Source organism: Symphalangus syndactylus, chromosome 17 (genome assembly GCF_028878055.3).
Source record: "Symphalangus syndactylus isolate Jambi chromosome 17, NHGRI_mSymSyn1-v2.1_pri, whole genome shotgun sequence".
Lineage (NCBI taxonomy): Eukaryota > Metazoa > Chordata > Mammalia > Primates > Hylobatidae > Symphalangus > Symphalangus syndactylus.
This window is the reverse complement of record NC_072439.2, coordinates 58,506,082-58,529,496: the sequence shown is the minus strand read 5'-3', so window position 1 is coordinate 58,529,496 and position 23,415 is coordinate 58,506,082. Positions and strand designations below refer to the sequence as shown.

At 37.2% G+C, this 23,415-nt stretch overlaps 1 protein-coding gene and 1 long non-coding RNA gene across 7 annotated transcripts in view; one reads left to right on the top strand and one right to left on the bottom strand.

Annotated features, from left to right (window-relative positions):
- The window catches only part of KCNAB1 (potassium voltage-gated channel subfamily A regulatory beta subunit 1), a 500,607-nt gene that overhangs the window by 53,116 nt on the left and 424,076 nt on the right, over window positions 1-23,415 (bottom strand). For 4 of the 6 annotated variants that reach the window (XM_063620303.1, XM_063620298.1, XM_063620299.1 and 1 more), the window contains exons 6-8: window positions 22,384-22,428; window positions 20,465-20,508; window positions 11,086-11,172 (exon numbers count right to left, since the gene is read on the bottom strand). In XM_063620303.1, the coding sequence (XP_063476373.1) occupies window positions 11,086-11,172; window positions 20,465-20,508; window positions 22,384-22,428 (176 nt within the window). The remainder of the gene's footprint in view (window positions 1-11,085; window positions 11,173-20,464; window positions 20,509-22,383; window positions 22,429-23,415) is intronic. The other 2 variants (XM_063620301.1, XM_063620302.1) reach the window with 1 other exon arrangement.
- Window positions 635-5,258, top strand: LOC134732910 (uncharacterized). Its single transcript, XR_010116466.1, has 2 exons — window positions 635-2,724; window positions 3,494-5,258. It is a non-coding gene; the product is annotated as an uncharacterized lncRNA (long non-coding RNA).

The window sequence follows — 23,415 nt, the reverse complement described above, 5'->3', positions numbered from 1 at the left end:
ACATGTACCCCTTGAATCTAAAATAGAATAAAATAAAAAAATTTAACAGTCATGACAATTAAATGTACTGCAGGATTCATGTCCCCTCAAAAATAAAGGACATTTTAGACAATTTGAATATGGCTTGTATATTCTTGCGCATGATGATTGTGTTATGGTCATATAGAAGAATGCCTTATTCTCAGGAGATACTGGAGAAAATATTATGGGTGAAATGTCACAATGACAGAGAACAAGAGAGGGAAAAATAAAGGCAAAGTGTGGCACAATTTGGTAAATGTAGGTGAAAAGTATTCGGTGTTTATTCTTTCACCATTTCTATAAGTTTTTAGTATCTCAAAATAAACAGTTGGGGGAAGAAAGAGCTATGGAACAAGCTCTTGCACACTTCATTTGAAAGTACAAATGGAGAACTGGCATCTCACTCTAAAATTTCATTTCAATTGTTTCTTGGTGTCTGGCTGAAACTTTGATTATTATATCTTCCAAGGTTCATATATTCCTAAAAGTGTAAACATATGTAACAACAACAACCTCAAAATATTTGTGCAGGACAATTACAATTTATAACATGTTTCCACTTACCTCATTTTGTCTTCACAACAATCTTGGAAATAGCTAGAATATTTTTATTCTTCCCATTTTACAAATGAAAAACTGAGAAGTTGAAGGTCTAAGCAACTCAGCCAAGTTTATATACCTAAGACTAACGCCCTCACCTTCTGATTGCAGACCTCTTATTTTTTCAGGACACATATTAAATATTCAGGAGGGGGGTTAACAAAACCACTTATTCTGTTATTATTAATACTTCCTTTTGTACAGAAAGTAAGAGAGAGACTCGAGGGTATTTGTTTATCCCCGGCTGAGAATTTTCGATTACCCTGACACAGGTGGCTCTGCTCACTGCATTCAATCAGCATGCCAGTAAACCCTCAGAGTGTGTTGCTAAGTAATGTTAGTCTCCAAGTCCTCTGCATGTCACTGCAGATCTGCTGCAGCAGATCGAGGAACTTACAGAAATGAATTCTCCTGAGATCCAGTCAACATCCCCTCAGAATATGGAGTTAAATTTTGTCACAACTCCAAATATCTCTCAGAGAAATGACAACTCACAGAAGGAAGTGCACATGAGTCATAAACCCACAGCCCCAGAATACTAAGCAGCTCTGTTTTTCACCTGACAGCTGGGGTGAGCAGAAGCACTCTCTGTTCTCCCTCTCTCTCTCTCTTTTTTCTTAACTAAAAACAACTTAAGGGAAAAAGAAGAAGAAGAAAAAAGCACCCTTTTGGAGCTTGGTGAAGTCCACAGACTTATTGTGAGAAGGTACAATAGTCCCCCAAACATTTGGCCCACCTTGTTTTTCCTTTTTGAACTTACTAATGATACAGATTGAATCTCTTCTGCCTTCACTGTTAAGATGTCATGAAAGAAAAAAAGGTCGGTGGGGGGAGAGAAAATAGAGGAAGTAGTTAAGCTGCATAGCATATAAGCATATCCTTCTTTAGAATCTTCCCTTCAAACCAGGACTTTATGGAATAAGGTTGGAAATCACTGATTTCCAAAGAAAGCAGAAAATAAAACACCAGATGAGTACAATTGTTTTCCTGGAGTATAGTTTTCTTTAAAGCCAGCTCTTTACATATTTTCTGCAGCCTTGGCAATTGTTAACTTCTCAATAGTTCTAGTAAAGGTAATTTCTCTAAAGCTCTTGTTCTTTCTATGGAACCCAGTTGGAAAGGATCATTTGTTAACCAGGTCTTTGTTCTTATAGATAAATATCGGAATGATCCACAGTCAGAACTTTGTGGGCCTCTTGTTAATGCTGGAAATTTTTCAACAGGCCTGGAGGATTTGCCGGACCTGAGGCAACATGTCAGCGACTGAGAGTGGTGAACTCTGTAATATGCCTTTGCTGTATGACTTAAGATTATTCAGCTCTGCTCAAGAAAGAAAGTGAAACAAAGAAAGAGGATAAATGAAACTGGGTGGAGATGCAAGCAGCTTGTGAGACATAGGCAGAATTTACATGATGAGCATGGTAAAACTAAGTGGCTTAGTAACCCCTGAGTCATAGTAGCCATCAACAAAGTAGAGAATGTGCATACTGAACACAGATAGGAGGGAGGAATGGAAAGAGGTGATATTGACAACATATCCATATGCATATGACACCAAACATTTGAAATGTACTAAATATAAATACATAAAATATGAGAACTTAAGGGAAGTCTTCAGTCAGCCACCCATTGGTGACCCCCGTTCTAGCCACAGAAATCCCCTGTGCAAGGAATGCAAATAGTCCTTAGCTGTGCATCAGGCCAAATGATGAGCTACAGGTCATGGCCAGGTGGGCTTGTCCCTGAGTCTTTCCAAGTATACTACTGACCCGGGCATCTTTTCCTTGCTGAGCCCCTTGCTGAAACCTCAGATTTGACCTATATAATTACACCACGGGGAAGGTCAACGTGGTAGATAGAGAGAACAGGTCACATGAGCACTGTGTGTCCCAAGATTTAAGTAGCTGGGTTCTTTCTCCGGTGTGAATTCTATTGTAATTATTTTAACTGTCCCTATCTCTTCCCCTCTTTCTTCTCATAATGTGTTTTAATTGATTTGATAAACCATGTGACTCATGCATCTTAATTTGTTGTGTTAGCCTTTCTTCTTTGAGACCTCTAGGATAAGCTGGCAGTAGACTTGGAGACTACAATTGCATCAAGGTAATTTCCTGCATCAAAAAATTACAGCAGTACTATGCAAACAGTAATAATAACAAAAATGGTAGCTCTAAATTTCAAGTAGTTACCAGGCAACATCCTAAGCATTTTGTATATATTATCTCAATCCTCGCAATAACCCTATAGAGCAGATATTATTACCTACGTTCTACAGATAAGAAAACCAGGGACAAGAGAAGTTCAATAACTTGCCTAAAATCAATTGGCTAGTAACAGAAAGAGGATTTGAATTGAGGTCTGACTCCTAATGCCATACCCTTTCTATTTTGGAGGAGGCTGAGCTATTTCCAAACCCCCTCCCCACTGCCCACCATTTCCTCCTATTAGGTCATCCTAACTAAAATCTACCCCCATAACTTCCTAGCCCCCTCCCAGGATTAATTTGTTTCTCCATTCTATTATCACCATCTAATGTAACTTTCTTACTAACTTTTTGTCTGTCTCCCTAACAAGAATGTGATTTTTCTAAGGATAGGATTTTTGTTTGATTATTAACTTCTGCTTCTCCAAGTGCCCAAAACAGTGCTTAAATAGTAAGTATTCAGTGAATATCAACTGAATGAATGAGTTAACTTTCTTACTAACTTTTTGTCTGTCTCCCTAACAAGAATGTGATTTTTCTAAGGATAGGATTTTTGTTTGATTATTAACTTCTGCTTCTCCAAGTGCCCAAAACAGTGCTTAAATAGTAAGTATTCAGTGAATATCAACTGAATGAATGAGTTAATTCTATTATTGTTTTTTTTTCTAGAGACATCTTTGAAAATAAAGTCACAGGCACAAGATCACCTTTCAGGCTGAATAGATTAACCCTGGAAAATTTATTATTAAATCAGCTTAAAGGGCATAAAGAATTTCAGAGCAAAATTTTAGGAGGAAAAAAAGGGCTATAAGAAAATTACACTGCCAACTCCATGGCTTGAATCTTACATGACTTCACCACAGATCCTGTGCAGCCCTGCTTATGAGAAGAAAGAGGGGAAGAGATAGGGACAGTTAAAATAATTACAATAGAATTCACACCGGAGAAAGAACCCAGCTACTTAAAATCTCCATTAGATTTTCATCATATTATAACTTCAGGGCCTTGGACTTCTCCCATGATTACCTCTGAGAAGAGATCCAGAGAAAGGAGAGTTTTACATGCCTTGCCTAGGGAATTCTAGAAATGGAGCTTACGTTTGTTTGCCCCAGCTGTGAGTGAGGTGCTATAACCACATTGTTAACTCATTCAGATGGTGCTTTATGTTTCCTCTGTTTTCAGGTGAGGAAAGTGAGCCTCTGTGAGGATAGTAGCTTGCCCCAAGTGTACAGTCTGATAGGTAGCAAAGCCAGAATTTGAACTTGTATCTGTCTAATGCCCTAGTCCACTCTGCAGAAATATCGTTCCAATGAAGAGGTCCACCATGAACAGAAACCTGAGATTTTCTAAAGAGATGAACTTGAGATGGAAAGAACCTGAAGTGAACCCAACTGTCCCCCATTGTCATTTCTTAGGATGGATGAAATAAATTTTCCTTTTTATGACACAATTTTTTTGGTCTGTACAGGATAAAACATCAGCTAAATAGGCCTAAAGTATCAGGAAAATTTTTGGTGAATTTGCAGTTAAAATGGAAACAAAACTGCTTTTTAAAATTGAAACACTTTTTTTTTTTTTTTTTTGCCACAAGCTTGGCTGGGTTTGGCTCATCTTCTTGGTTATGAAAATCATTTTCTCCAAATTAATTTCTTAAAAGCTTAACTGTCCCAGGCTTTCAAGCCAGGGGGTTAAATTGATCTGATGTGCACCAGAGGTCTTGGGAATGTCCTGGCCAGGGTAATAAATGAAATGCATTAAATAATCTTAATTGATACAGTAATACTCAGGGGGCAACTGTATTGCCAAAGAATTGTCTCCTTATTCATTTCTGCTCATTTAGATATTAATCAGATTTCTAAAGAGAGATGCAGTGCATCTGGATGCTACTGTGATTGCAGATGAGAAATAGCATGTTAAGTGTCCTGGGGCTGTTTGGCAACAACCTGTCAACATCTCCTTGAAATATGTTGAACCAGGTACTAGAATGTTTATAGAGGTTAGGAAACCAAGATAGGTTTTCAAGTAGAGGAAAATGAAGTTGGAGCTATTGAACTTTGGAGCTTTATTCATTCAATCACTCAAACACTTATTCAGTCATTCATCTAGCTATTCAGTAAATATTTATTGAGCACCTACTGTGTGCCTGCGGCTCTGTTAGACTGGGAATACAGTTTATAAGCCTTTGTGGTCAAGTACAGTAGCTACCAGCCACATGTGGCTATTGAGCACTTGAAATGTGGCTGATTCTAATTAAAGTTGTCTACTGAGCAGTTGAAATGTGTTGCTCCAAATTAGGGTGTACACAACTGATTTCAAGGACTTAGTAGGGAAAAAAAAGAATGTAATATATGCCATTAGTAACTTTTGGATACTAATGGATTGTGTTGAAGTGATAAGTTTTGATATATCACATAAAATAAAATATAATAAATAACCTCACCTGTTTCTTTTTACTTTTTTTTTTTTTCAGAAATACATGTGCAGGACGGGCAGGTTTGTTACATAGGTATACATGTGCCATGGTGGTTGGCTGCACCCATCAACCCATCATCTAGGCTTTATGCCCTACATGCATTAGGTATTTATCCTAATGCTCTCTCTCCCCTTGCCCCCCGCCCCCCCGACAGGCCACGGTATGTGTTGTTCCCCTCCTTCTTACTTTTTTAATGTAGCTAATAGAAAATTTAAATTATATATATGTGGCTTGCATGTATTTCTATTGGACAGCTCTGTGATAATATCTGCGGAAGATTTCTTACTTCTATATTATGTTTTTTTTGGATGGCTTGAAGGTAACTTTCAGGGAAGATAATAAAAGATAGAGGTGGAAGGGCTGATCTATTGTGGTTAAATGATGTTTCTAGGTTTTAGGTGGTTAATTTTTGTTTTGAAAACTTTTTATTTTGGAAGTTAAATATCTAGGTCCAGTATCTTGGAATTGCCAAAATGCAGAAAATTTGGGATACTGCAATGTTTTTTGCTTTCTGGCATTTTCTGAGTTGTCATTGGAGATCCTGAATCCCTGAATATCCATAGATGCCTGCTTTCACATGGCGACACTAAAAAAGATGGCTCAGAAAGAAGTAAATACCTAGGGAATGCGTTATTTGACAAGATGATACTATGGGAATAAGTGAAGCTAACTTTGGTCTTGCTTCTCTTATTTGAAATTAAGACATCTGGGCTGCTTTATGTCCGCACTGATCTGCTGGCAGGAAAAAATAAATAACTGGAACTGTAATCAGCATGGAAATAATATTTAATGACTCAGGAATTCTGTAAGAATAATCAGTTTTGGCAACAAGCTCTATATGAAAAGTAAGGACTCAAATCCAAGTGTTTTTAAAATAAAAAACTAACTAAAATTTAATTTAATTTAAAAATCATATTCTCAGATCAAAAAGTTAATGTGTCCCCTCTTTTTGCTATTGTCTGCAAGTGGTACAGACTTATACCCTCCTTTCATGACCACAGTTAGGCTCAATCTCTTCTTCCTGGAGCAGTAAGAAGAGTATAGATAGAGATATTAGCCAGGTGTTTGGGAATGACAGAAAATCAAACAAACAAACAAAAAAAAAAAACTCTTCATACAGCTCCTTGGACACATAAATGCTCTGTGTCTATCCATGTCCAGACTGGCTCTATTGCCTGAACTTTTTCTTGTCTAATGAGCTCGAGAGAAGATTTTGAAATACACGTTAGGGATTTGTGGAAGTGAGAGAATTAGGGATATGAGCTTCATAGAGCATAAAGAACTGTCAGTGACTCTACTGGGAGGAACACAGACCCATAAGAAGGAAGAAATGGGATGTGGGGCTGATTTTTTTCTAGGACTGGAAAACATGCCATCGTTGCCAGATATTGTAGCAGAGACAGATGGTATGGCAGATGCTGTGAAAGAAAAATGACTTACTACTAGGTGAACCAGAAAAAATAAACAAGAGGGACAGAGGAAAAAGTACACAAGCTCCCCTCTGTTGTCAGGAACATCTTCCTATAGCCTGAAAATGTCTAACTGTATTCCATGGGGTTGCAGATTGCAAATGAAGTGTCTCACCCCTTTCTCCACTGATTGCACCTTTGGAATTTACAGCCATTCTTTTGAGAGGACTCGCTTTTTGTCTATTGATTTTCTAAGAAATAAGGGAAGGAAAAAACTAATTAGATATATGATGCCAATATATTATAAAGATGCTGCAGTTAATCTTCTTCTGGCTCAAATGGTTGCTATACGATATGTAGAAACTGGATGAAGCTCATCTTGGTTTATTTTTAAAACGTTCCCGATTAACATCATTTCATGGTAGAAACCACAAATGCAATTGGCATTTTAATAATATTTAAATGGAAGTTGTTTAAAATGTATCTTAGCAATGCTCATTGTGGGCACACACATGATGCTTGACATTTGCATAGTTTATGACTGGAGACTCTCAGTGTCCCCAAGTTCTTGAACTCCACGCTACCTGGTAATCAGTGACAAATAAGAGCAAGCACTGAGTTGGGCTGAACTCATTTGAAAGTGCTATGTCCCCTGTGTTTAAAAGAGGTGCCTCAGCAGAATTATGTCAGTGTGTGTTGTGACTCCATGGGGTTGGCAAATAATAGTTGAAATCAATAAAAATGATTTACAAATGCTAAGGGTCTATAGTATTAATAAATGTAGATTTAATATATAAATACTCAACAATATATACTTGGCAACCACTGTTGTGTCACTTAAACAGAAATGGATGCAAGTGAACCTAAAATAGCCAACGTGAGTTGCTGAAACAAGAAAAAAAGTAATATCATTTGATATTAAGGATTTTTCTGCCACTATCAAAAAGAAAAGGTTGGACAACTATCTGGTGATGATTTTTTCACCACATTTGAAAAATAAATTGAGTAATTAATTAAAGCCAGTAGAATATCATTAACTAACAGAGTTACTGTAGTGTTTTCAAGGGTAATTTGATTATAAATAACATTTGCCTTCTGTAATGTTTTTAGAAACATTGATAGTCTTCCTAAGGTATACCCCCATTGTACATGTACAACTTTATTCCCATACACACACTGTATGATTTACAAAATTGTTGCAAAGGTGACTCTCAACAACATGGAATCCAGAACTAACACAGGCACCTTATTTTCCCCCCATCTTTAGGGTGCCAAATGTACCCAAGTCCACCTGACAGTCCTATCTCTTTATTTCCTATTTCTTCTTTATTTCCCAGATCAGTACTTTCCCCTGGTACAGTAAAAGTAGAAAAGACTATATGTATAGATGTGTTTCCAGAGACTTATATCAAATTCTGGTTGTTCCAGTGGGCCCACCTTGGAACAAATGAGTGTACTAAGTTTGAGGATAAACATTTTCTGAAAGCTAGGAAAAACTCACGTGGAAGCTATTTCAATCTGGAACAAGTCCTGCATGGGGAGCTGCCTGTGGAATGTCCCTGCTAGAAGGGACATTCTGGTCCTCCCAGAAGAATAAGCCTCAGAGCTTGATTGGCCTGTTGGGGTGAGTCTCCCCTTCCTGGTAAGGGGGAGCAGGCTACATTCCAGCATGAGGTGGTTGACTGCTGCTGTGCTACAAAATGCCATGTGCCTTGACCTTATCAACAAGTGGCGAATCTCCATTGTTTGACACCCTTCATTATGCTTCTGAACTTGGAAAATGACTCAGGATAAAATAGCTTCCCATTCCGCTTTGTGGAATTGTATATAAGAAACTACTCAGGCAAAATGTAAATTTTCTGATTCCTACAAAGGCTAAACAATGCTGCAGTTACGAACTCCACCAGGCAGCAGCAATTATTTTTTAAAACACTTTGAAGATTTATTTTAATACATTTCAACATGTAATAAATATTGATACAAGAGACATCATTATCTTGTTGGTATCACATAGTTTGGCTCCTAATTGAGGACTTCCTCCTTCTTCTATAAATATAACTCAAATTACGTTTTCTGTTTGAGAGACTCCTACAATATATTCCTAAAATTAGAGGTAGGGGTAAGATGGGAACAAAATCCTTAAAAATCTCAGATGTTCTGCTATCCTGTACATGGTATAACTGCAAAGAACACTGTCTAAAAGAGGAAAACAGTCGCTAGGCACTTAAAATGTGAAGCAATTCCAGTCTTTCATAGACCCCACTAAATGGCATTTTACTTGACACTTTTGCAGACTAAATAACTTTAGTGCTCTGTTTTAACGTGTCATTAAGAATTGACTGGAACATTTCTACACTGCTGGTGGGAATGTAAACTAGTACAGCCACTACGGAAAACAGTGTGACTATTCCTTAAAGAACACGTGTGTTTACAGCAGCACAATTCACAAATGCAAAATCATGGAACCAAACCAAATACCCATCAATCAACGAGTGGATAAAGAAACTGTGAGATATATATATATATATATATATATATATATATATATATATATATGTGTGTGTGAGTATATATACATTTTTGCTACTACCAAACAATATACACACACACACATATATGTACATATATACATACACACGCACACACACACACACACACATATATATATATATGTATGTGTGATGGAATACTACTCAGCCATAAAAAAGTATGAATTAACAGCATTTGCAGTGACCTGGATGAGACTGGAGACTATTATTCTAAGTGAAGTAACCCAGGAATGGAAAACCAAACATTGTATGTTCCCACTGATATGTGAGAACTAAGCTATGAGGACGCGAAGGCATAAAAGCATGCTACAGTGGACTCTGGGGACTTGGGGGGAAGAGTGGGAGAGGGGTGAGGGATAAGACTACAAATACGGTGTACGGTATTCTGCTCGAGTGATAAGTGCACCAAAATCTTACAAATCACCACTAAAGCACTTACTCATGTAACCAACCACCACCTGTACCCCAATAACTTATGGAAAAAGAAGATAAAAAATAAATAAAAAATAAAAAAGAGTTGTATGACATCATATTACCCTTGCAATAAATACTTCTTACACTAATAAAATGCTTATGATTTGCTTTATCGAACACCTCATCTTTGCTTTGACAAAAAATATGCAGTTTTATGTCATTTCCACGGAAAATTTCCAACACTGATACTGTTTTATAATAAACTCCTAATTTTACCCAGATTCAAGAAAGAAGAAAACTGTAGGAGAAAGTTAGATATAAGAATATATATATTTTACATTTCTCTGTAGTTGAGAATGAGATAAATGGCAAGGAAAATAATTTCCATAACTTTTTTATGATCAGAAATACAACCTAGAAAAATTTATAATATGTCAATCATTTATACTTTTCCATTACTATAACCCTTCTATAACCCTATAACAAGAACCACTCTTTACAGAACCTGATTTATTACAAGACCCTGCCTTTTGAATCATCAAGGACAAAGTTACCTTCAGCGTAATCTCATGTGAATCAAACTATTCTAATTATTTTAAAAGTTGTAATCCATATCATATTGTTCAAATAACCAGAATATTCATTTTTGCTCTTTTTCTCAAATATCTTCATTCTCAGTCACCTCAGGTAAGTGATAATCCATATGATTTTAAACTTCAGTTAACTGGAACATTCTTTTTGATTCATCCTCAGCCTCTCAAACTATCTTCTGTCTCAAACATCCTAGCAAGTTCCGTAAATAAATGTAAATTGAAGAAAATCTGGTTTTAGAAACATTCTGAAAGCTTCCACAGGGAGAAGCTTAAACTGTGGTCCTCAAACAGTTATAACAGAAAGGGGATAAAATGTTGCAGCTCCTTGAGAATCAACAATCAAACTGCAGTGAAATCTTATTTTGAAGCAGTTGCTCCTGTGGAATCCCTGCTGGTGGCACCACTGAGCATTGCTACCACAGACTGGAAACTAATCAGACTTAGAGCCATTATAAAATAGGAAGACCCTCAAAGGATTTACTGTGAAATGATGATGGCTGAGTTATAAAGCCCCTTTCCAATTAACTTTATTGTTTTAGTTGATGAAGTCACAAAAGTGAAATGAACCTGGAAAAGGTGAGCACTGTAACCAGTGGGAGCCACGAGCCCAATGCCTTCAACTGCTTTAAAAAAAGAAGATGCAGCACGCAGAGCATTGGTTTTGGGGGTAAACGCAGAGGCCAAAAGGCATCGGTCAGAAACATTTTTATTTTTCACATTCAGTTCGATCAGTCTGAATACAATTCATTTCCTACTGTGAGCAGAATAAGCCCTCAAACTGAATCAAGAATTCTCGAGTATTTTATTAAATTTCTTGACTTACCTTCCATGGGAGTGTTACTGTCTGGTCGATTTGCAAAGACCACATCCACATACTCGAGCTGCAGCCTCTGGAGGGAGCCCTTCAATCCTGGGAGCAGAAGCAGGAAACAAACCCCAAAATCTAAATATGAGCACTATTCAAAGAGTTGAAGTTTGGTTTCTTTCAAGGATTTACTTTAAAAAAATAGAATTGGAATAGTTTCAAAAATGCGTTGAATACAATGATTGTTAATTGACTCTAGAACGTTTTAAAAATATATCAAAGGCTGACTTCCCCCAACAAAAAAAGTCTTAGAGCTTTTTCAGGAATATTATCACTGTCACAGGAAAATATACACTTAGGAACGACCTTCACAGTGACTTGTATGTGGCAATAACCAGAAGCAAAATTTAGACTAAAAAGCAGCTTCTTTCCAACAGTTAGTGTTTTTCTTCTTGAATAATGCAAATTAATGTTTATGTTTTGGATCACTTAATAGGCTTATAGTGAGCTAGAGGTACATTTATTACACATAAAACTCATTAAAATGATTAAAATGGTTTAAATCAGAAATAAATGACTGCGCCAACCCCATCTTAATGTAAACGTTGGTTTTAATAGTAATATAAAAGGGTTAGCAAATGAAGCCTGTGCTCAACACTTTACTAATTGGAACACAGTTTAAGGAACATAAAATATAGCTGAGCTCTACCATTTCTATTATTCTCTATTTTGGAGGGAAGAAACAAAAACACTAGACGCTATAGAGACTGAAGACGTAATATGAAGGAGAGAATAAGAACTTAAAAAGGGAGTCAGGAACCAATCGCCTATGTTTCAGCCCTAACCATTTGGTCACATTTCTATGAATACTCAGGAAAAAATTAATTTTAGCAAAATTAATACTTCCCTGAAATAGGATGTATTGTATATAATATTATGCAACCAAAAGGATGACAGTGTTTGAGAATCATGTTACCCCATTTCCATGGGGCACAGCATTTAGCATTCTCTTATCAGCCTCTTTAATTCCTCAGGGAGACCAGAGGCTTTACTCTCTTTATTATAGGCATAAAATTAACTGCATGTTAAATGAGACTCTTATAAATTTAAATTTGGTTCATTTAAATTTGATTTTTCTTACTGGTTTATCAGCCAGCCACAATTACTTTTCTGACAGGAAAATGGAGTGCTTGAATATCGTTCCAGAAATATTTTCCATCCATTGAGAAAGGATTGTCTGTGATGGCAGCTTGCTAAAAGCTTTGATGGAGATTAGGGCAGACAGATGTTATGAGGTCTAATGCCTGCTCTTAGAAACCTTCCTTGAAGCTCAGGCACAGGGTATCACCAGCTATCTCAAGAAACAGTGTGAAATTAAATTAACATGAAAAAGTATCATGATACGAGCCACTTTTGGGGACAGTTGTATGCAGGGAGGAGGTAAGGAAAGGACAAGAATGCTAAGTAAACAAATAACAAGGTATCACAAGGCTTGAAAGGTCGGAAATCTGCACCCTAGCATGCTAGGGACCCCACTTGGGTTCTTTGACCTTTTGTTGAGACTCAGTTCTCTAGTCTGCAGTGGGCCGAACCTTCAGAACTGCTGCTCCTGGGAGAGCTGTGTAACATAGTCCACAGAACCAGAATGTGAAATTATACCATGGTGTTCACATCTGGAAAGTTTCAGGGGGAAGACAGCAAAAGACCAAATGCCAAAAATTTTCACTAGACCCCCTGTTTTGGAAAGGGGCATTTAATGACAGTTCTGGCCTATGCCTGGCAGAGGAAATAAGTATCTTGTTTTCTGACAATGGCCCTCTCTCCCCATTCTTTTCTAAACAGCTCAGTGTGGGCTGAGAGTAACTAGCAGAAGAGGCTACAAATAACTTTGCACTGTTACAGCACTGTGTGATCAGGCATGTCACAGACAGGTGTGACTTTTGTCATTTATTATTCCATCCCATGAGCATGTATTGGGTTCCAATTTCATCCTGAGACTGTGCCAGGCTCTCGGGGTTTAAAGATGCACAGACACAGTCTTCATCCCAAGGAGCACTAACAGTGCATATTGAGAGCATCTATTGGCACAGGTTCCTTGTTCAAGGTCATAATGTGTACCTGGAACTAATGATATGGACTTGATACTAAGGTCAGTCTCATGGTATTTGGTCATTCCCACCTCTTTAATTTTCTCTGAAAAGCAGTCTTTCTTGATATTTGGCAAGAAATTCAAGTATCTGAGGCCAGTGATCCCTCCTCTGACTTTGAAGTGGAGTGAAAGGAAATTGTCCCCGTAAAGGATACTATCCACTCACTTTAAAAATCTCAATCACATAAAGTCTTGTAATCCATGGTATGAACTTTGGATTCTGTGTGAGATTTAAAGACATTGGTGGAGGGGGGGAGGGTCGAGTGGGGAGGAGATTAAGCAAAGGAAATAATATGATCAGATTTCCATTTTGAACCAATGGCTCCACCTGCTGAGAGGGACTTGAAGGCACAAGAGTGAAGGCAGGCACAGCCACCGCAGCCCATCCAGCTCAGACAAAGTTAGTGAGAGGTGTACACATTTGGGACAAGTTGTGTAAATAGTAATACATGGACTTGCTGGTGTGCTGGATATAGGGTGTGGACATTACAGTAAACAAGAATGACTCCTAGATTTTTGCCCTGAGAAGTGAAGTGACTGTTACTAAATGGGGCAGTCAGGGGGAGAGCCAACCAGAGGTGGTCGGGGAGCCAAGTTGAGTCTAAGCATCACCTCAGTCACTACATGGAGCTCTTGGCAGCTGGATGGACCAGTCTGGCATTCAGAGGAGGTGAGGTACAGGGTTTGGGATTCAGGGTACTGATTTGGGCTGTCCCGAATGACCCTGTGATATCCCTTAGCCTCTCTGAGCCTCAGTTTCCTCATCTGTCCAAGGACAAAATGGTGCTTGGTGATCTTCCTGCTTTGGTCTTTCATGTGACTGCAAACCAAATCAGATATCCCTGCTTTTTCCTATCTGGATGCTTTAATTTTGTAGAAATACATAAATTAAATCAACATTAAGGCATGTTTCATGAGTATCTCCTTAAGAGCCATTTACGTTTAGTTTCAAAAAACAAGTCATCATGTTCTATCTCCATTTAGCAAATGTTTGTTGAGCACTGGCTCAGGGCCAGGTATTGTTTTAAGTAGACATGCAAAAATGCATTAACCTTAGCTCCAGAAGGGCAGCTGGGCAGCCAATCTTAACCTAAGGAGGTAAGTGCTCCAGTGCAGTAAATGCACTTGCTGAAGGCAATTTGACCTTAGCCTGTGCCTCCGCACTAACCCAGCATCTGTGGAAAGAGGAAAACAGGAGAAGCAGGAGAAATGCTCCCTGACCTTGAGGAGATAAAAGTCCACAGGAAAATAAATTACTTAAGGAAAATAGTTTTCAAGTGACTACAGTCAAAAAAAATCTAAGTCCATTTTTCTTTTAGGTTCCAAAGTTTAACAAGAACCATACTGTTTAGAAGGTAACCTTAATTCAATTTAAGTGTATTTCACAGGTTTCTAAAGAAATATGTTTATTCCAGACAGTCAGCAGATTGGCACAGTTAGAGGTGAATGGGGTGTTCAGTGTTGCAGGTTTGACTGTGTGGAAGCAAGGAAGTCAGTTGTTTGGAGATTCTGCAAGGGTTATATTTAAGCATGCTGTGTCGTTACCTTTTACACCTACCACGCACCTGCTTTTCTATCTAGCTTGCAAAAAAAGTTGCCTTAAATAATATACATTGTTTATATAATTTCTAGTTTTTTCTCAGCAGACCTATCACCATAATTTGAGACATCTGCTTCTTTTTTTTTTTTTTTTTTTTGAGACGGAGTCTCGCTTTGTCACCCAGGCTGGAGTGCAGTGGCGCGATCTCGGCTCACTGCAAGCTCCGCCTCCCGGGTTCACGCCATTCTCCTGCCTCAGCCTCTCTGAGTAGCTGGGACTACAGGCGCCCGCCACCACGCCCGGCTAATTTTTTTTTTGTATTTTTAGTAGAGACGGGGTTTCACTGTGGTCTCGATCTCTTGACCTCGTGATCCGCCCGCCTCGGCCTCCCAAAGTGCTTGGATTACAAGCGTGAGCCACCACGCCCGGCCTCTTTTTTAAAGGCTAGGTTGTATTGGAATCACATTCAGCATGTGGCTGTGCCTCCCTTTACGAAACGTGGTTATCCTTGATGGCTGATGTATGTTTACGTGAACGTAGTACACTTAAAAAAAATCCTATGGCAAATCCATTTGTTCAGAAATGTATTCTTTAATTGAAAAATCATAGATTGTCTTTTTCTTTTAAAGTTCGTAGAGCTTAACATTTGTTATTAATTAAAAAGTTTCAAGCAGAGCCTTCTCAGATTATTTTCCTCTCCTACTCCAAAAACAATGGCAGTGGGTTTGTGTTTTGAATTGCATAACCAAACTGTTTACCTGAAAGGCAAATGTAGGGTCGGACACAGCTTTTGGCTGTTGGAATACACAAGTGATTTACTTATTCTTACTTGGTGACCTACCAAACTATTTCTTTTCCTTTACATTAGGCACTAAGGGAATGTGTTTTATTTTATTTAAATTAATTAATTTTTTCTGTAGAGACAAGGGTCTCACTATGATGACCAGGCTGGTCTCAAGCTCCTGGCCTCAAGCCATCCTCCCACCTCAGCCTCCTAAATCGCTGGGATGACAGGCAGAAGCCACCATGCCCAGCCAGCACCAAAGGAATCTGTTCTGCTCAATTCTAAGATTGGCTCAAATTGGGGTTTAAAAAATGTTTGTGGAATGGCTGAATGAGTAAATTGGATTTTAGAACCTGAGGGGACTTTGGGATTCTAAATGAGTGTAATCAATCTACTAGTGAAATTTCTTCCTCCTCCTTGTGAATCTAAGGAGAGCATTACACCTAAGCAGATCTAAGTCAAGAACTTTGGGCTCATTAAAAAGGCCTTTCAATATGAATTCTTTCAAACCTACATTATACGCAAGTCAAGCTCATTGTATACTCTGTAAACTAACTCAGGTGGCTAAGGTCACCCAGCACAGAAGTGGCCTGAACTCTGTATCAATTTGAACTTTCTGTCTTATCCTCTAATAGTACTTCTCTAATTTAATTTGTATACAAATCTCCAATGTCAAATAAGGTCACCTGCATCACAGAACCAAGTACCAACGAAACCAAAGGATAACGACTTGTACACTGTTTAAACTTTATTTTGGGTCTCATCTCATGTCCTTGCTTTTCTGCAAAATTCACTCAATTCCCTAATTTCAGCCTGCCTAGAAAATACTTCAAGCTAATTCTCTCGTAATCACAAAGCTTTATCTTTGGCAGAAACTATGGACTGTAAAATAACACCACCAGCAGCAACATAATAACAAATGATCTCAATTCTTCTTCCATCTCAAAAGTTTGAAATTTTGTGTTAAAGTTTGAATCTGGGTCAGCTTGAATTTCAGCTGAACTGGTTTATCTATCCTCAGAGATTAGTTCCTAAGAGAATTCCTGACTTATTTAAAGGTGGAGGGAATTTAAGGTTTTTCTATTATGTCATATGAAGCTTGAAAAAAATGCTTATTTGTAGGCAGATCACCTGAGGTCAGGAATATGAGACCAGTCTGGCCAACATGGTGAAACCCTGCCTCTACTAAAAATACAAAAAAATTAGCTGGGCATGGTGGCACATGCCTGTAGTCCCAGCTACCTGGGAGGCTGAGTCAGAATTGCTTGAACCCTGGAGGCGGAGGTTGCAGTGAGCCGAGATCGTGCCACTGCACTCCAGCCTGGGCGGCCGAGTAAGACTCCATCACAAAAAAAAAAAAAAAAAAAGAAAGAGAGAACCCTGAAATTGTGTACACACTCTGGTAAATATTAAAGCAATGGAGATGCAGTGAGGAGCATAGTAGTAGACCTTCTCCATTCTTTTTCTCTTCGATTTTATATTTCTTTGTTAATTACCAGTGTGAACCATTTTCTGAATCTCTCTTTTCTAATTAATTGGATTAAAAAGAAAAGAACAAAAAACAAGAACTTTTCAGGAAACATACTGCTGCCCTGTTCATTCAGCGTGGTTCTGTAAGCTGACCTGAGTCATTTGTCACTGGCAAACTCCGTGGAAGAGAACACAAGTCATGAGGGCAAATGCTGGAGCAGGAATGCTAGGACAGTAACAGCTTTGAGAGGCAGGTTAGCTTTGACTTTACAATGTCAAATGGGACACTAAGGCCTGAGAAGGGATGCTGTTTGGGTGAGGAATTTGGAGGCTTTTCTTAGGGGTAGAAGGTTGTCATTTATTGTAGCTGTTTCAGAATGTCACTGCTTAGTAAAGAGTATCCTTATCCACGGAATGAAGACTAGCAGTTGTACTTATAAGGACAATGATGATGACAAAAATAACATGTGTTAAGTGCTTATTATGTGACAGACACTGTGCTCAATGCGAATTATGTAATTTTTATCCCCATATAGTAACCCTTATATTTATAGTCTATAGTTAAGGAGACAGAGGCTAGGTAGGTTAAGTAACTTGCACAAAGTCACCAGCTCATAAATGACAGAGTTGGAACTTGAACAAAGGTCTGTCTGATTTGAAAGCCAATATGCTTAAAATTATGTTTAAAAAACAGTCAGTGAGAGATACCAAACCTATACAAAGACTTTGGAAACAATGGGGGTGATTTAATTATTATGGTATATATATCTATGTACACACACACACACACACGCATGTACACACATATGGTTCACACTGGCAATCAAGAAAGAATACATATATACATTCTGAGATCTGGCTTCAAAAGTCTTCATTTTAAACTCAGTGATTGAATACTGAAACTATTTTTTTTCTATTGCAAGTCTAAGATATTTCAATGTAGTCTTGTTTATAGGTCAATAAAGATCTTCAGCTTCCAAGTCGGAATAAAAATACTCAAATGAAACATTATCTCTTAGGTTCAAGGACAGAAAAAAGTTCACAATGAAATGACAGCCTGGGATAAAATATTTGCAATACATATAACCAAGCAAAAAGTGAACATCACTAGTATCAAAGAGCTCCTGCAAATTATTATGACCAAGACAAACAAATCAAAAGAAAAATAGCCTGACAACATGAAGAGTGAATTTCCAGAAAAAGAACAAAATTATTAAAAGAATTATCAAACTCACTAATAAACAAATATATAAATAAGGAGATAAATAAGACCAGCTCATCTAACAGGATGGCATATTCCTTTTAGAAAGTAATTTTGTGTTAAAATTTGTATAATTCTTTGACTTAGCAATGCCACTCTGGAATCTACCCCATTTACCTAAGGATGGTCGCTTGTATAATTCTTTATAACGCTCAAAACTGAAAATAATCTGTAAGTTGTGTATTTTAATTAAGAAAAAAATCAAGGCTTAGGTTAATATTTGTAGCCTGGTTCTACTGTTTATATATATATATTTAAAATATAAGCCAGTGTTTGGATGGATGGATAGACAGCTAAGTCAGTACAACCACAGAGAAAAGGTGAAGAAGATGTGCACCAGATTGTCAAACTCTAGGATGGTATGAGATTGGATGAGCAAATGGAGAACCTGGCTTCCTTATCTATTTTTATTTTTGAAGTGGTGAGATTAGAACACATTTTACATTTTTGGTGATGTTAGTATTTCCTAAATGAAATTATTTTTTAAAAAGGAGAAAATCACTTGTTTCAATGATCAATCATGAATCTAAAGTTACAAAATTCTTGGATTTTTTTTGAAATACAGATAGTTCACAACTTACAATGGTCTGACTTATGGTTTTTCAACTTTATGATGTTGTGAAAGTGATATGCATTTAGTAGAAACTGTACATCAAGTGTCCAAAACATTCTGTTTTTCACTTTCAGAACAGTATTCAATAAATTATTAATACATGTGACATTTAATTTATTATAAAATAGCCTTTATTATAAAATAGGCTTTGTGTTAGATGGTTTTACTCAACTGTAGGGCAATGTAAGTATTTTAAGCATATTTAAGGTAGGCTAGGCCAAGCTGTGATGTTTAGTAGGTTAGGTTATTATTAAATGCATTTTCAGCTTAAGATATTCTCAATTTTAGATGGGTTTATTGAGATGTAATCCCATCATAAATTGGGGAGCATCTGTACTTCACAAACTAGTATAAACTCTTAACATTTTTCTTTACTGCAAAAAGTGTACGTGTAAAATTTTATATAGACAAGCAAGAAATAAACAAAAATTACTCACAATTCTCACAATCTTCACGATTAAGTATAGTAGTAGTATTTTATTACATAATGGTTCTTGTCGACTGTTTTATTTCCTGTTTATTTCTAAATTATACAAAATTTTGAGTGCCTTGCAAAAGTAATGCACCAGGAATCAATTACCTAGTGGTAATTTTCTACACATTTTTCTATGCATATGTATGTACCCTTCTAAAACAGTATAGTATACTACTCAGTGATGAGTGCACTAAAGCCTTAGAGGTCACTACTATACAATTCATCATGTAACCAAAAACTACTCGTACCCCAAAAGCTATTGAAATAAAATATATATATATGAAAAATCTAAACAATAATAAAATTAAAACCAAAAAGTATAGTAGTCTTAACATATGTCTACACAAAAATTTGCACACAAATGTTCATAGCAGCATTATTCAGAGTAGCCAAAAAGTGAAAATAAGCCAAACGCACTTTAACTGATAAATGGATAAACAAAATGTGGCTCTCCATATAGTGGACTATTACTTGGCAAAGAAAGGGATAAAATACTGACATGTGCTACAACATGAATGAACATTATGCTACGTGAAAGAAATCAGTTACAAAATGTCATATATCATGAGATCTCATTTACATGAAATGTCCAGAATTGTCAAATCTATAGAGATAAAAAGTAGATTTATGGTTGCTTGGGACTGTGGGAGGGGGTGAGGAGGTGATGGGGAGTGTCTTCTAGTGGGTATAAAGTTTATTTTAGGGGTGGTAAAAATGTTTTCACATTAGGGTGTTTGGTGTACAACTCCATAATTATACTCAGAACAAATGAAATCTACACTTTAAACGGGTAAACTTTCATGATACGTACATTATATCTCAATAAAGCTCTTTTAAAAAGTCTTATGAGAATGTTTTATTAATATTAGTAATAGCTGAAAATGAGAAGAGTCCTATGCAATTTTGCCTTTTCCTTTTGAGTTCCCATTCTCCCCTCTACATCTCTGCATTCCCTATATTTAACCCCAAGAAGAAACTTGGTTGATTGTGGCACTTTGCATATAGAACTTTTTCCTCTTTCAGTGTGTTCTGAATTTGTTTGGTTGATACCTTTCTTGAATGAGGGGCCCACAACCAAAAATAAAATTGAAGCAGAAGTACCCACCTTCAATAATATGCTTTCTTGACAGCCCTCTTTCTGTTTCAGCTCTGCCAAGAAAAAGAAGCAAATAACTTTGAATGAGAGCGTGCTTTCTTTTCTTCTCTAAATCTCTGGTCTGAATTGCTAATTTTGTACCCTGTTCTTATCAAATTCTACACCACTGGAGGCTAAGGAGAGAAGTCTGGTGGGCAACACACTGAACCCCTTTTCTTTGGAGATCTCAGTAGATGAATTATCCACGACTGTCTCCATGCCACTAACATGCTCAACACCAGGCTCCAGTTAACAGCAACTCAGCCACGTACACTCTGTCCATATTTAATTCAAGACACTGTACAACCTTTTCACCTTGTTCTTAACCAATCTAGAGAAAATAAAAAGGCTTGACATACGTTTGTGAGTTTATTGTAATATTGCCAGGCTGCTGAACTTTTTTGTTAGCTTTTCTGATAAAGGAAGCAAATTTGGAAGTGCCTTTTGACTTCTAAAATAAATTTTAAAACTAAATTAAAATGTGATGAAGCAAATGTTCCTTAAATTAGTACCCCAGAAGACAGACCCTTAATCATAAGGACTTTTGCCTTCCCAATTCTCAAGCTCTGGCCAATTAGAATGAAATATGGTACTTGAATTTTAAAGTATCCATAACATGTTTCTTCAACATCAATACCTTTGGCAGCTTCTTTTTAAATATAATATTTACCATTGACTTTTGTGAATGTATTCTTATTTGGTATTTTTAATAAGTACATTAGTAATACCATAGGTAGTATTCTACTACATATTCTACTATATAACGGTTCTTGCAGACTGTCTCATTTCCTGAAAGGTTTTGTAGCATTTCGAAAGCACTGAGCAATGGCACTGTGAATCAAAGCATGGACAATGAAAATCCACATTTCTCATAGGCATGATGTTGCCTTATTTTTGTACAGATTACTACAGGAATAAAAATGTAAATTCCATCTTTCTGTCTTCATATCATTATAAATAGGCTCAAAACCAACAACAAAATAGAGTATGTGTTTGCAGGTGTGTATATACATAGACATTTTGATTAGAAGGTTCCTAAAGAAGAATTGGCCTCTGCCTCCAACTAAAAAAAATTCCCTATCAGTTATAGGAAGGTAAATAAGGTTTTGTTTGTTTTTGCTTTTTGTTAAAACTCCAGCATTTTTTTTTTTTTTTTTGCGATTTCTGTCTCAAAGATGGAAAAGCACAGTACCAATGATTGCTCTGGTATATGGAATAGCTTGCTGTTTTCTTACATGTTTGTCAAAAAGGCCAGCCTTCCAAGTCCTGCTGAATAATATAAGTACCAGTTCAAATATCAGCAGGCCCATAAGAAGCCAGTTCATCCTGTGAAATCTTCTCTGCATCCCACAACAGAGAGCATTTCTCTTTCATTTGGCCTGACAGCGAGTGATACAGGTAGCTCCATGTTATTCTCCAATGAGATGGTCCTTTTGATCAGCACTTTCAGAGCCCTCTGCAGAAATGATCAGAGACTTAGACATGGAGCCAGACAAGATATTTTTATCTTCGCGTTCTGTACAAGTCTCTGAGTTTTGGCAGATTTGAGTGGCTTTTCTTCTGTGATGCTTTGTGCCTATTTTTCTTTCCTCAAATTTGAACTCCATTTTGGAAATGATTCTAAGTATGAGATTGGTATTAGAAAAATCTACATTAATCACTTAGTAACAAGTGACCACATGCTTTGCACTAAATTTCTTTGGGAGTACCTTGCAAAAATTAAATCTTAGGCTAATTGCTATTTCCTTAGTGTGAGAAAAAAAAGCAAAAAACAAAAAACCCCCTCTCTAAGCCAATTAATCTTGGTACGTTATATGTAAAATAACTGCTTAATAGCAAAAAAGCATGAACTACTAGTTGTTTTCTGTTTAGTAGGAAAAATAACTTACTTTCCACCCCAGTAGAGTTTGGTCGTTATGACCAGACTGGACCTCCTGTATATCAAACAGACAAACACAGAGAAGTAGTAAATAAATGCAGGTTATTGTACCAAGTCATATTATTATAATAGCACCAGAAATAATTTGTTATTATACCTGACATTTTAAAAATTGGTAAAGAGGTAAATTTGTTAATCCATCTCACTGAAATAAAGACAAAGGGAAGCTAGTGAGGGGGGACTCAAAGTCGGATCCTAGAGGAAGAGGCTGAATGGAAATGATCTTTGCCTGGAGGAGGTGGAGGGCAGTGATAACAAGTCAGATTGGGAACTGACAGCAAGCCCATGTCGACACAGCAAAGTGAAGGTGAGTGTTGGGCCAGCATGGAGGGTCAGAAATGGCGCGTGGGGATGGAAGTGAAAGGACTGAGGGGATGAATTGCTTTAGTAGATCAAATGAACAAACACCAATGAACACGTATTCAGCATCTGGCCTAACGCTGATTGCATGTGAACTCTTCCCAGGAGGACTCCACTCTGCCAAGGAACATGGACCCTTGTGGCTCCGGCTTATTATCCCTTCTAATATCACATTCACAGGCAGGAACTGACTACATAGACATCTAAATGATGAAGTGAATTATAATAGTAAATATTTAGAACAAACAGGAAAAAAAATGTCTTTGAGTGTCTTATTAAATGGAAATGTCATTTTAGGAAAACAGTCCTAAAATCCTTAGCTCAAGTTTCTACCATTTTACTGCTAAGGGAATGAAATGTGCAAATCTCATCAGCAAACTTACTACCTTCTGAAAGCCACAACCAAGGGCAGGAAATGAAATCCCAGCATTATCATCATGGAATAAGAAATATGTCTTGAGAACTACAGGTATACAATAAAATTGGGAAACAGATCTCAGTGCAATTTAGTTTCCTTTGGTATGTAATTTGATTGCACTGGTCTAGAAAAAAAATCATCTGCGAGTCAAAGGTTAAGGCCAATCTTCAGGAGTGCTTGAAATAAGGCATTTATAATTCCATC